Source organism: Benincasa hispida, chromosome 8 (assembly GCF_009727055.1).
Source record: "Benincasa hispida cultivar B227 chromosome 8, ASM972705v1, whole genome shotgun sequence".
Lineage (NCBI taxonomy): Eukaryota > Viridiplantae > Streptophyta > Magnoliopsida > Cucurbitales > Cucurbitaceae > Benincasa > Benincasa hispida.
The window spans coordinates 25,012,050-25,027,415 of record NC_052356.1 but is presented as its reverse complement, the minus strand read 5'-3'; the positions used below and the strand labels follow the sequence as shown (position 1 = coordinate 25,027,415).

The 15,366-nt window shown below is 33.1% G+C and overlaps 1 protein-coding gene across 1 annotated transcript; it reads right to left on the bottom strand.

Annotated features, from left to right (window-relative positions):
- Positions 1-11,939: 11,939 nt before the first annotated feature.
- On the bottom strand, positions 11,940-12,857 carry LOC120083989. Its single transcript, XM_039039892.1, has 2 exons — positions 12,464-12,857; positions 11,940-12,337 (listed from the first exon to the last, which is right to left on the bottom strand). Exons 1-2 carry the CDS (start codon positions 12,855-12,857, stop codon positions 11,940-11,942), a joined length of 792 nt encoding a protein of 263 aa, XP_038895820.1.
- Between the last annotated feature and the right edge of the window lie 2,509 nt (positions 12,858-15,366).

The window sequence follows — 15,366 nt, the reverse complement described above, 5'->3', positions numbered from 1 at the left end:
CTCAAATAAGGTTGTCAAATTCCAACAGAATAAGTAATTTGCATAAAAGAACCTTGCTCTTATGAGCACATCCACTAAGCTTGACAAAGGGATGCAAAAAGGTTAAGTTTGTGTGGATATAAAAACTTATAGAGGTATGATTGAATCTTTACTTTATTTAACCGCTAGTAGACCCGACATTATGTTTGTGTATGTCTTTGTGCTAGATTTCAATCTTGTTCTAAGGAATCACATTTACATTCTGTTAAAAGAATTTTAAAATATTTGCTTGGTACTATTGATTTAGGCTTATGGTATCCTAGAAATGTTGAATTTAATTTGTAGGATATTTCGATGCGGATTTGTAGTTTACTTGACCGTAAGAAGTACTAGTGGGACTTGTAATTTCTTGGTAGTTCCTTAGTTTCTTGTCTTGGTTAGAGTAAAAAGCAAAATTCGATTGCCTTATCCATTATCGAAGCGGAATATATTGCAGTTGCTAGTTGTTGTGCTCAACTTCTTTGGATGAAACAAACTCTTTGTGATTTGGATTAAAGTTTGATAATGTGCCTATATTTTGTGATAATACTAGTGCTATTAATTTGACTAAAAATCCTATACATCATTCTAGGACTAAGCATATTGATATTAGGCTGACTTTATTAGAGAGCATGTGTAAAATGATAATATTACTCTTGAATTTGTAGGCTCTAATAATCAATTAGCGATATTTTTACCAAGCCTTTGAATGAAGAAAACTTTTGCAAAAATAGGCTTGAGCTCGGTATTATTCGTTGTGATGCCTCTTGATTTTATAATTTTACTTGTTAAATCTTTTAGAAGCATTTTGATAGGATGAAATATGGAAAGCATGTGTTAATATTCTTAGGGGAGTTGTGCTAAATTTATGTTCATGTTTTTAAGGGAAACATTTAGTAGTTCTAAATTTTTCTTAATTATTCTTTTTGATGATTCCAAAGGGGGAGAAGTTTAAGAAAAATATGCTATAAATTTGTTATGATTTTGATTATATTAATTAGGGGAGAGAATTTATTTTTTTGAGGAATTTCAAGAATGATCTTATGGTGATATGTTGAATTTTATTATGTGCTACATATGGTTTACATGTATTTCAAGCTATTTTCTTGAATGGTTTGTCATCATCAAAAAGGGGGAGATTGTTGGCTTTTTGACTCTTAATCTCAAATTAATTAATTTAATTAATTAATTAATCAATGTTTTGATGATAACAAACTCAATTTTTAATTACTAAAATCTTAAGTGTTTTAATATGTTCATAGCGTAGAGCTCGGAACAACGATTCTAACACCTCTTGAATCACTCAAATCGGAGCTAAAACGAAGACGATATGACCGAAACAAATCTATAGAGAAAATACTGTGGTGGATGATGTGACATAACCAGACCATTTGCATGTAGACATGTGGCAGATATTTGTTGAATGGTGGATCATTAAGAGATTAACATATGATGGACTTTTGATTTTGGATGATTTAAAATTTAAAAAGAAAATGAATTAAAAGGAAATAAGTTATATTATTTTTATGTTTAGTGTCTAACGGCTATTTTTACACATGGTATGTTTTTTTTTTTTGGATTGACTTTAAAGAGAATGAATTTAAAAAGAAAATGAATTAAAAGGAAAAGTTTAATATTATTTTATTTTGTGTCTAACAGCTAATTTTTTTAACGTATGATATGTTTTTTTATTTTTGGATTGACTTTAAAGAGATGAATTTAAAAAGAAAATGAATTAAAAGGAAAATGAATTTAATATTATTTTATGTTTGTGTAACGGCAAGTTTTGACACATGGTATGTTTTTTTTTATTTTTGGATTAATTTAAAAAGAAAATGAATTTCAAAAAAAAGAAATTTAATTTTATATTTTTGTTGTATCTAACTACTATTTAGTTTAAAATCTCCAATTGATTTTCATTTCCAAAATCCAATGGTCTAAATTAATTGTGGTTTCTAAAAAATTTTTCCATCTCTATATAAACCATCTTCCTCTCCAAATTTTAAACCAACAAATTTTACATTTCATAATCCTCCAAAACTCAAAAGTTCCATTATTGCTCTCTCTAAGTTCCCTTTTTTTTTCTTCATCTTATTCTTGAGAGAGTGTTATTGTATTGTAAGGATAAATTTGTTGAGTGCTTAAACTTGTAAATCCACTCTAGTGAGAGTTGTATTGTGTTCTTCAAAAATTCCAACATTTGTAACGGTTTGATCCTAAATCGTTAAGGATCGGGTTTGTCTTGAACCCATAAAAGGAGCGGTGGTGGGGCTCTAATTTGTGGAAGACGGCAAAGATTTTATTCAAATTTCCAAGAGGCGTTTGGGGAGTGGAGTAGGTCGAGTTTGACCGAACCACTATAAATTACGGTGTCTTCATCTCTAACTCTTTCCTTTTTATTTTTGCAATTAATTTAAGCAATTTATTGTATGTTTTAGTTTTTCTTATTTATTTGTTAAAATTTGATAGAATTAAATTATTACATTTTTGTCATTTTATTATTTGTTGCATAAATTGAATTTTTCTTATTATTTATAAAAAGTGTATTAATTAGTTTAATTGGGTTAATTTAGAAAAAAAAAAGTTTAATTAAACCCTATTCACCCCTCTAGGATTGCCATATCGATCCAACACTTTATGGTCTTCTGTTGATCATAACCAGGGAACTAGTTGTGGCGCACAGGAAATTGATGTTGTTGTTGATGAATGATGTTCTTTGTTTGGTGGTCTCTTCTGTTTTCGTTTTTTAAAGCATGTCAAAAGGGGGAGTAAGTTGTTGGGTTGGTGGTTATTTTGCTAATTGATTTATGTTTATGTTTTGTACTTGATAGTTTGGTTGATGTGTTGATTGATTCTCTCTTCTATTTTGTGAATGTTGCTATATTTGTCATTGCTTAAAAAAGATTGTCGAAGGTCGAGTTTGTTGCATTTTGTGTGTTGACAATATTTATTTAAGGTAGACTAATGTTATTTGAGTTGTTTCTACATTTGGCCTATCTAGTTGAGGATTGTTATTTGGAAATGTTGTTTATGCAAAATACTTTCCTTATGTGGAAAATCATGTTTGAAGTATTGGTGTAGATCTTTTCCTTCTCCATGTGCGAGTATTTTTGGAAGTTAAAGTTGCTTTTCTATGTATCCGCTATGAGTATATAAAGACACTTAATCTTTGATTGAGGGTTGGTTGTTCTGACAAAAGATTTGATGTGCTATTTGTCTAGAGAATTGTGTTCTTTGTCATTCTTTGAAGGCAATTGAAGATTGTGTTTCTATGAGGCTAGAGACATACTCTAAGCCATTTGTGTGCTTCATGAGTATGCTTCTTGAGAAGGGATTCTCGAGCTTAGGGGAGCCTAAGTTGAATGAATAAAGTGGTCTTTGCTTGATAGGGAAAGATAAAGTGCAAGTGAAAGGGAATTTCACGACTTAAGGGGAGCTTAAGTCTAGCTGAGAAGGAGTCTCAGTCTTAGGGGGAGCCTAAGATATTCTTCGCTAATATCATTGCTAAGGGGGATCTTAAGTATCTAAGAGAGGAAGTGATAAGCAAATAAGTGGCAATCATAAGGAGCTGGCCAATGTAGGAAATACTGAGGTTCTACGAGATGAAAGTGAAGCTCAACAATCTCAAACCAACTCAATTGAAACTCATGGTGAAAATCATTGTAAGAACTTTCAAGTCAACCTAATCATGAGGCAATCATTATGCCACAAGAACTAATGGAGCTAATGCTGAATGACTTCAAGAGGAATTAAATGTTTGCTTCCAAGCTAAATTTCTAGCCAATCATGAAGAGTTGCAACCCTTGAAGATCCAAGAGTCATTTGATCATCCAAAAGTTATAATGAATCTGAATTTACATTTATTAGAGTAGTTGAAAGGGTATTAGATGAATGTAGCTAAAATAGGTTAAAGGTTGCACCCTTTCAAGGTGTCTATTCAATTAGTTTAAATAGGGTTGTAATATCCACATTTAGAACAAGCCTTTGAATTTGAATGAAATTTCATTAGAGTTTATTCTCTCAAGCTTTATGCTTTTTCTTTGTATTCTTATGTTTAGAATGCATGTATTAGAACTTTCAATCTAGTTTGATCAATTAGCTTGTGGAGAGTTCGAAATCTTGAAGTTAGGAACAAGTTCTCCTTTCTTCTTGATCATCGATCAATCTTCCAAGCGAAATCTGTTTAGCTTTCTTGGGGTTGTTATCATTTTGTTTATTGGGGGTTATTTTTATTATCGTTGTGGTGGTTCACCTAGAATAAAGGGGGTTCTCATACGTGATTGAGGTAGTTCTTTTTATCATTTGGTATCAGAGCTTTCGTTCTAAACAGATTATACCTTTTCTTATTTTCCTTTCCATGCTATCTTCTTTCTTTCTTTAAATCATTTCATTCATTTCCATTTTTTCTTGTGTCTCTTCATCTTCTCATTTATTTTTCTTACTTCATACACTAAGCTTGCCAAAAAAAAGTTTGTGAAAAAAAAAGAAAAAAGTGTTTTATTTTTTTCTTGTGACCTTTAATATTATTTTATTTCCTTCATATTTCAATATACTTGCTGGAAAAATTAGAAAAAGAAATTGTCTTTGCATATTTCCATAATTTTTTTTTAAAAAAAAAACTTCGAGATTTTGTGACTTTTCGCATTTTAGGCTATATTGGAATTTCTTGCATGATTTTGATAAGAATACTTGCTGAAAGTTTGAGATATTAGAAAATCTTACCCTATGTTTCAAAAAAGAAGACATCATTGGGGGATGAACTATAGTGATGATAGTTTTTGGAAGAACATTCGAGAAAGTTTGGCTGAATTACATAATTCAATGGATTACATATCTCAATTGAATCAAGAGTTGAGGTTGCAAGAACAAGTAAGGAAGAATCGAGTCAACCAACCTATTCCAAGTCAAGAATATTTTCCAATATTTGAAGATGAGCAACCAATTCACAATGATGGAGATCAATCTCAAGTCGACGAGGAAGACACCTATGGTGAGGTTGCTGAGGTGAACAAGGAGATATTTGAATTATGTGCTGAGATGAATGATTATGATCATCAAAGTTTGAGAGAGGAATCAAAAGGTAAAGTAGTTATAGAGAGTGATGAGATACTTGAAGTATGTAAGGTCATGACAAACTCCGTAAAGCAAAGTGAAGACAATTTCGAGACAAAGAAAATGAACAAAAGTGAGATATGGGTGACAAAAACAAAAGAAGATAGTGTGATTAAGAGGGAAAATGAAAAAAAAAAAATTGAGTGAAAAAAATCATGAGAGTGAGATTATTGTTCTAACTAATATTATTTCTTCTTATTTTCGCTGTGTTTTTATGATTCATCAAAAGCAAAGTGGAGCATCAAGTTTGAAAGATTCAATCAACGACGAATGGAGAGGAGTGCTCTTCAAAGAAATTTCACATTTGATTTTGGAGAAGACGAGCCTTTCAAACTTCTTTCCAAAGTTTGAGACGATGATTACAAAGTTGCGTTACAAGGTCATCTAAGATTCGAGGACGAATCTTCTTGAAGAAGGGGAGAATGATAAGCAAATAATTGGCAATGATTAGGAGCTAGAGTATTAAAAGATTTGCTTCCAAGTTAAGCTTCCAAATTTGAAGAGTTGCAACCCTTCAAGAATCAAAGCCACCAAAAGCCATAATGAATCTAAAAATTCAGATTCATTTACATTATTAACATCTCATGAATTTATAATGTTATGAATTTACATTTATTAGAGTAGTTGAAAGGGTATTAGATGAATGTAGCCAATATAGGTGAAAGGTTGCACCCTTTCATGGTGTCTATTCAATTAGTTTAAATAGGGTTGTAATCTCTACATTTAGAACAAGACTTTGAATTTGAATGAAATTTCATTAGAGTTTATTCTCTCAAGCTTTATGCTTTTTCTTTGTATTCTTGTGTTTAGAATGCATGTATTAGAATTTTCAATCTAGTTTGATCAATTAGATTGTGGAGAGTTCGAAATCTTGAAGTTAGGAACAAGTTTTCCTTTCTTCTTGATCATCGATCAATTCTCCAAGCCAAATATGTTTAGATTTCTTGGGATTGTTATCATTTTTTTTATTGGGGATTATTTTTATTATCATTGTGGAGGTTCACCTAGAATAAAGAGGCTTCTCATACGTGATTGAGGTAATTCCTTTTATCAATAAGTCTCACATCTAGGAGGAACCTAGGTGAATGGTTGGGTGGTTAAACTCCACAAAGGTTACTGTAATTGTGTATTCATTACAAATAAGTATTATGTTGTAATTACTTATCATCGATATTAGTGAAGTTATTTTTCCTGGGCATACTACATCCCAGACGTAGGTGTTATTCACCGAATTGGGTTAACAATCTTTGATGTCATTTTTGTTTGGTATTTTTTTGTTCGTTGAATGTTTTGTGAATTGTTGCAACATAGTTCATAATATCATTTAACATGCAGTAGGTACTTCCATATTATTTTCAAGTATATTTAAAAAAAATATGTAAAAATAGATGTCAAAAGAGTTGTTGGGCCGTGGAGAAATCACTGTCCTAAAAGCAATTTTTGCGCGACCTCGGTGTCAATTGTTGTGTCGGTTCGGATGGACGAAAATTGTGGCACACGCATGTGGTGAAAGGGTTATACTTCCACCACCACCACACTTTGGAGTTACCTCTAGCATGCCTTGATATTTATACCTTTAAGATAATGCTTAATTCTCCAATGTGAGATTCTTTTTGCTTTTGCTATGGGCTTCAGCCTAAGAGTCATTTCCAACAATCCCCTACAAAAGACTGTTATAGCAAAATCAAAATAAAACTAACTATTTGAAGAAAATGTTTGAGCAAAGATAGGATATCAAACTTAAACACCAATATCTAACGATTTGAATTGATGTATAGTGAAGCGGGGCACAACTTCATTAGAGAAAGTGGGTTACCTTTTGAACTTTCAATAACATTAATTGAGACCCACAACACGTTTTACTCCAAATATTTTTCCTTGATCCCGCAATATAAAATGTGCTGATTAAGGCCATGCACATAAATCTCGAATCCTTATTTTTCTTAAAACTCATACTAGTATCATAAGGTGTTCTTACAAGAGCGTCATCAAGCTATCAAATCTCTTTAACAGTTTTCAATGTGTGATCGACATAAAGAAAATCCATTTTCAGTAACACTGAGCATCACATTAGCCTCACCTAAATCTTTCATTTCAAATTGTAAGGACCTAAATAACTTAGTATCATTACTTATGTCTATGTTTATATCAAAGATCAGCATGTTATCAACATACAAACAGATAATCACACAATCATCTCAAATATATTTGAGTAAACACATGTATTAAAGGATATTTATCGGTTTATTTCCTTTAAGAAATTTTACTAAATACATAAAGATAAATTTCAAGATCCTAGATAGGCTTAATAAGAAAATAGTACACGTATATAGCCATCTCTATCTCCTTATCTAACCAATATGAGGCTTTGGTCATATTCTCAACATTCCTCCCCTCGAACAAAGAACCAACTAAGCCTCCCTAAAGTATTCATCCATCCATCTAACTCTTATGTAGGCGAACTTCTTTTCACCAGAGCATATCGTCTATTTGATGGAGTTTAGCCATGGATCACAATCTGGGATCACAATCTGACTACTTACAAGGTTCCACTACATCTTTATTCGATACCTAAGGATTATATCAATATGGCTAAACTAGGGACAACTCTGATACCACTTATTAGAGACAACAACTCTCTAAATATCTTTACAATAGTATGTTATTGTATCTACTTTTGGCATAAGTCCTCATGCCTTATAAAATATCACATATTTTATAGCTTAGATAATACCTCAAATTACCATCAAATTCTACAAGCTTCCTAAATAATGAATTTGCTTATTTTCCATACTACCAACAAATAATATTATAGAACCAAACTAAATTAAAAGTAATTATAATACTTTTCATCTTCATGGAAATTAATGCCCAAACATGACAATTTATACATAAATCATGCATAAATTTTATCAAATATAACACACATGGAACATTTCTTTCATTTACGCTAACACGATAATTAGACTTACTTAAGTAGATCACAGTAACATTCCATTTAGGATATGAAAAGTAATACTCATTATATATATTGAATATTATGCTCATATATACTAGTCAGATAAAATTGCTAATTCTCATATCATATATAAAAATTTGAAATACCATGGAACTTAAAAATATAGGAAAACCAACCTATATTGAAGTTCATTCAAAATAAGCTAGAGAAAGCTTAAAAATTATATTGGTGAACAAATTGCTAACCAAATATATCTTCAACAAATTTGAAAATTGTATTTGGATTTGGATCAAGATTTGAATCAAATCAAGAAAATCTCACTGCTATCATAATCTAAATTGACAGTAATTTGACTCACTATCACCTAGCACATATGATAATCAGCATAAACTAGTCCACTAATTTACTCATTTCAAAGTGAAAATTTAACATGCTAAGTTTTCTTTCCAAATCCCTCAAATCATGCCTTCAATTGGATGACTTAATCAACAAATCATTCCAAAATAATTTTAGAATAAAATCTATTCATGGCATGAGGATGAATGAAATTGCTATCACATTCTAGTTCTAAGCTTTTAAAAGTTAAGGTTTGAAATATAAATGATGCATACCCATTATATAGATTGCAAGCCAAACTGAAGACAATATTGAAAATAGAGAGAGTAGAAGATCTATAAGGGGCCGTTCGGTTGGAGGGAAAAGAGGGTGGGAATGAGAATGGGTTTATAAAGCCCATGTTTGGTTTGTGGGATTTGTTTATTTATCTTGGAAAAGGCAATTCCTAGGCATCTTTTACCCATAAAGGAATTGCATACCCATTGAGAAGTGTGGGTTTTTATTTCTTCTTCCGTTTCCTACCACGATTTTCCTTCCTTCCAGCCGTGAAATCGTATAGCATTTTGTTACTCAGCAATCATGTAGCATTTGGTAAGCGAACGTATAACATTTGGTAGGCGATCGTATAGCATTTTGTTACTCAACGATAGTGTAGCAGAGCTAAGCGATTGTATAGCCAAGCTCAGCGATTGTGTAGCATTTGGTAAGCGATCGTATAGTATTAGGTAGGCGATCGTATAGCATTTTGTTACTCAGTGATCGTGTAGCAGAGCTAAGCGATCGTGTGGCCGAACTTAGCGATCGTGTAGCATTTGGTAAGCGATCATATAGCATTTGGTAGGTGATCTTATAGTATTGGATAGGTGATTTTATAGCATTTTGTTGCTCAACGATCGTGTAGCGAGCTCAACGATAGATAATTTAACCAATCGTATAGTATTTTGTAAACGATCGTTTGGACTTGTTTTCACAATCTCAATTTTTTTTTTAATTCCCACATACTATTCCCACACATTGTTTTCCATGCACAACCAAACATAGTCATACTTAATTTTATTTCCAGACATATAATTCCGAGACATCCTTAATTTCAATCCAAACGGCCCCCAACGTATTACTCCATTTGGAAGTCACATTTTTTAGTGTCTAGAAGAACCGGGCTACCAAATTTTTACTTTACCTTATTCTGTTTAATATCTACTTTCCACCGTTTCTTAACTTTTCGTTTCAATTTGGAATAAGAATATAATCTTTCCTAATTGAGATCATTTCTTAGTAATCTCATTAGAAAATCAAAATATAATGTTTCTAAAAAAATTCTTCCAAAAATAGAATCAGAATATAATCTCCCTTTTTCTTGTTTAAAATAAGTTTGACTTAATTTTGAAATGAAAATCTTTCTCAATTTTAGATCATCCTTGACCAATCTAAAAATAAAGGATCAAAATATGATCTCTCTTAGAGTTTCTCCCTAATAAACCATTCATTCATCAGTAACAAATAACAATGATTCCAAACTAACCTTTCAATTTGGTCTCTGAGCTTCAATTCTTTATCAGCATCTTTGTGATATAATGTATTTGAGTAAGATAAGTGTTCATTCTTCAAAGAAACCGCTGCAAAGAGAAACGTTTCAGGAGGAAGAATAATCATTGTTTGTCGAAATCTCGATTCCTCCTCCTCCTCCTCATTCTCGGTCATCCGTGATGAGGCGAGCTCCAGCACCGACGACATTTTGAGATCCCCCGCTCTAATATTCGCACTCGGATTCCCCAGCGCCGACAACATCCAGTCGTTCCAGATCTCATATTCGCCGTCAAACCCACCTATGATAATCTGCTGTCGTTTTCCACTACTTCTATAGACTAGATCTGCTACTGGTCCATGCTCGTCTTCCTCCGCTAGTACAGATCTACTATGCTAGGACCAAATCTGCTAAATCTCTCTCTCTTCCTGTTCGATCTTCCGCACTACAAAATCCGCCGCTAACCGTCGTTTAGATATGATTACAAAATCTCAATTCCGGCCTAGATCTCCAACTCATTGCCGTTCACCTCGTTTAGATCCATTTTCCCAATTCGCCGTTTAGATCCAAATTTCTAAGAAATTTGATTAATTTCTTTCGGAATGTAAAAAGTTAAAAGAGTTGTTGCGTCATAGAGGTCATTGCTCTGAAAGTAACTACGACACGACCTTGGTGTCAATCGAAAAATTTTACAAAATGACGCGAAACCCAAAATGACCTTACGTTCATTTCCTAATAGTTGAGCGAATACTAAGCGACGTTTAGATAGAGATTACTAAGCGATCTTATACAGAATACTAAGCGATCGTTTAGCTAACTGCTACGCGATGGTTTATACATTTGTTATGCGATTATTTAGCTAACTTACACGATCGTTTAGATATTTAGTTTGGCTAACTATTACACGATCGTTTAGTTTTTGTTAGACGATCGTTTAGAATTTTATTATGTGATCGTTTAGATATCTGTATGTGATCGTTTAATTTTTGTTATACGATCGTTTAGGTTTTGTTATATGATCGTTTGGCTAACTGTTACGCGATCGTTTTAATATATGTTTATGCGATCGTTTAGTTTTTGTTATGCGAACGTTTAGATATCTGTTATGTGATCGTTTAGATATCTATTATATGATCATTTAGATATATGTTATGTGATCGTTTAGATATCTGTTATACGATCATTTAGATATCTATTATATGATCGTTTAGTTTTTGTTATATGATCATTTAGGTTTTGTTATGCGATCATTTAGATAAATTTGTGCTAAATTTGTAGAATACAATTGGTGTTGTACATTTGACTAAGCAAATAAATAACTAAGCGATCGTTCAGATAAATTTGTGCTAAAATTACATATTGTACAGTATAATTGGTGTTGTATAGAAAAAACAAAAAAATTACATATTGTTTAGTTTAGATGGGCCAATGCCAGTTGTTATCAATGTTTGTCTGCACATTTTCTTGTTATGTCCTCTCTGACCACATCGTGTACACTTGTGTATTTGTCGTGGCTCCTCTCCAATTGAAGGTATCCTGATGGTTTGACGTCGACCTACACTTGCTACTTTTTGTGGTGGTAGAATTGATTCAAAATCTCCAACATCTCCAACATATGGTCTTCGAACCCATTCTTGACTATGTCTGACTGGGAAGATTGGTTCGGCATAAGCAACAAGCACACACTCAACTGTAAACCATTTTGCACATAATATTTGAATATTAATGTTTCTTAGGGTTGCTGCAAATATTGCATGGGAGCACGGGATCTCGAGGAAATTAAACTCCATACATGTACATGTCCGAACAAAGATTAACCAACCCCTCCAAATATCCATCATCCATATTAATTATAAGCATATCCACCGGAGAAACACGATATGTTCTAGACATCAATTATGATTCCTTAAGAATACTCATTGCGTAATCAATTGCAATGTTTGTGCATGACATTGCATGTGTACGTTGGATATAGAACTAACCTTGTAGTCACCCACAAATATGCTCTAATAGCTTTGTGATTGGTAGTTCTCGGACATCTTTCAACACTCCATTGAGACATTCCACTATAATTGTCGTTATCTTGTCATACCTACAATGGACTTGATAAACCCTTGCCCACCATTGTAATCCAACCTCCACAAGATAGGCCGTCACACCAGGATATTGATGGAGCTTAGCCCAATACATCTGAAAGTCAGACATTCTATAAGCTTTCGCCGCTAGGTAGAAGTGTGAGATTATGTTCTTATTCTTAAATTTGTCCACCAAATTGTTCCGAATATGGTATATACACAGGGCATGAAATGCATCAAGGAATATACTTGCAACAACCTCTACAATTAAGATGTGACGATCTGATATAATCATTAAATTGGGAATGTCTCCTATCGAAGCCTTTAAATGAATCATGAACCAAGTCTATGATGCATCGTTCTCACCCTCTACAATATTGAAGGTAATAGGATATATGTTGTTATTTCCATCGATACACGTTGCTATTAACAATATACCTTTGTATTTCTCATGCAAATGGGTCCCATCAACAGCGATTACTGGGCGGATGCAGTTTAGAAAACCCCTGATACACGAACCAAGTGCCATGAAGACGTACTTAAAGTATTGTCCATCCTCTACTTCAACCTTAAATATGGTACCTGGATTTGCAAGCTTAAATGCTTTGCCACTTGCCCTAACAATAGCATATGATTCTTCTGGCGACCCTCGTGCATACACCAATCTATACTCGCGATATGTCCATCCGTAACTTATGTTCACTCCATAATCTCGTCGGACATCCTCAATAATATCCGTTGGGCAGTAGGTTCGACCAACTTGTTCGTATTTGGACTTGATTAAGTGTCCAATAACCCAACTTTTTGCTTGTCGATGATTACCAGTTCTCATTTCAAGAGAACATGTATGTTCACTGGGATATTTCGTTACTTTGAAGGAATCACTTTCTTTCAATTTTTTTTTTGTACGGATCCTCCACTTGCATTCCTCCACCGAACACTGGATAGTTAGCAAACTCTTTGTTGAATTTTTTACACAGTAATCAAAGTTCTTTCTTATTGCAAGCATCGATAATTTAACTGAAAATTCATATTTCGAAAGAAAATTTGACCGACCTTTATATCCTCGTCATTCATAAAATCATGAGGTATTGTGATGAGGTCATCATACAATGGGCCCTCTTATGGTTTGGGTATATCAACAAATAGTTCAATTGGGACGGTGAAATGCATTAGAATCGAAGGCATCACAATTGGTGGAACGGGAGAAAATGGGGTTGGAACATGGATGTTAGGTGTTGGAGAAGTTTGTAGTCCTGAAGATTGTCCATATCCATGTTTAGTATCGAATTGTGAAGTACATATGGGTTCACTATTCTGACCAAACCAAGCTTCACTTTGGTCATCCCCCAAGTTACGTGGCTCAATATGTTTATCAAGTGAAGACATGGTATGAATTGGCTCAATATTGTCTGTGTGTACTCCATGACGTTCACAAGGTGTAACTGATACAAATAACAACATCCGGGATGCATCACTGTCTTCTAAAAAGAAGCTAAGATCTTCATCGTCGACTATGTCAATTGGGGGAGCCGAGACAAAAAGATTGTAGCAATATTTGATGTGTATATCAAACATATTCGGATCGATATTCAGTCGTTGATGCATCATAATCACTAATTCACTGACTGTTATATCATTTTTGACTTTTAGACCTTTCATATGACCACCAACATAATTTCTTCCAGACTCATCCCAATCTCCACCAAATCATACAAAGATGCGAACTAGCATCATTGATCTACAATGGGATAAAGAAATCATTGATAAGTGAACGATCGTTTATACATTACTATGTGATCGTGTATAAATTATTATGCAATAGTTTATACGTTACCATGCAATCGTGTATAAATTACTATGCGGTCGTTTATACATTACTATGTGATCGTGTATAGATTACTATGCAATCATTTATACATTTCCATGCGATCTTGTATAAATTACCATGCGATCATTTATACATTACTATGCGATCGTGTATAAATTACTATACGATCGTTTATTATTTACTATACAATCGTGTAGTAAACGATTGCATAGTAATGTATAAACGATCGTATTGTAATTTAATGCTAAAAGACACTTATATTGTAATAAACGATTGTGTATATATTACTATACGATTGGTTATAATTTACTACACGATCATGTATAAATTTCTACACGATTCTTTATAATTTACTATACAATTGTGTATAAATTACTACACAGTCGTTTATAATTTACTATACGATCATATTGTAATTTATGAACGATCGTCTAGTAATTTATACACGATCGCATAGTAAACGATTGCATAGTAATGTATAAACGATCACATAGTAATGTATAAACGATTGTATTGTAATTTAATGCTAAACGACACTTATTATGAAAGCGATCTGGGACAAGAAATCGTACATTGAATGAAGGGTGGAAGAAACGTTGAAGGAAGAAGAAATGTGGACTGAATCTGATGATGAAAGCGATCAACGAAGATGTTGGGATGAAACTCTAAGAGAAAGCTACGAGAGAACAATAAGAGGATTTCGTGGGAAGTTCGACGACAGAAAGTGAATAATGAGAGTGACATTCCATTCTCTTCAATGCTATTGGAAGAATATTAGTTGAGAATAAATATTTTGGTGGAATGTTGGTGGTGTATTGAATGCGCATTGAATGAAGGGCTGAAGAAATCGTTGAAGGAAGAAGAAATGTGGTGCAATCTGAAGGCTTTTTAAAAACTTGGGGTAATTTTAGATTTTTGCATGAGCAAAAGGTAAGTGATAGAAAAGTTTTTAGAATGATGTCATTGGTAGAAAAGTTTTTGGGTTTTGGGTCATTTTGTGAAATTTTCTATGTTAATCCCTGTGCCAGTTGCTCCCCAAGTTTAACCCAACATCCAAATTCAAGCATGTACTCGCCAGAAGATAGATTGGAATCAAAAGGAAAACAATGCACATAATGGAATAGAACCAAAAAATAGGTAGATGAGAGTGCAGAAAAAATAATTGGTCAGATTGGTGTCAACGGGAAAAAACGGTCACAAACGAGAAGAATGGTTAACTTTTAGGTTAAGAAAATTAAATAGATAAGTAATAAAAAGTTTTTTTTTTGCACAAGTGCGATTACCCGAACCTGAAGTCGAACCCGTCTGTCCGACCGGACAGACAACGATGGTGACACATGTGTGGTTGGTTATACTTCCACCACCATCACACTTTGAAATTACCTCTCGCATACCTTGTTTTTTGTTTTTTTTTTTTTGCTATATTTGGAAACTTTGAAAATTGATGTCCACATGCAATTTCTTTCTCTATTTTCAACCGGCTCTATAATTTTCGTTCAATATTATATGT

Excerpts from the sequence above, each read along its gene's own strand:
- LOC120083989 (XM_039039892.1), bottom strand. The coding sequence starts at position 12,857 with ATGAGAACTGGTAATCATCGACAAGCAAAAAGTTGGGTTATTGGACAC. Across the intron at positions 12,338-12,463 it reads TTTGCATGAGAAATACAAAG|GAGACATTCCCAATTTAATG; the intron begins GTATATTGTTAA and ends AGGCTTCGATAG.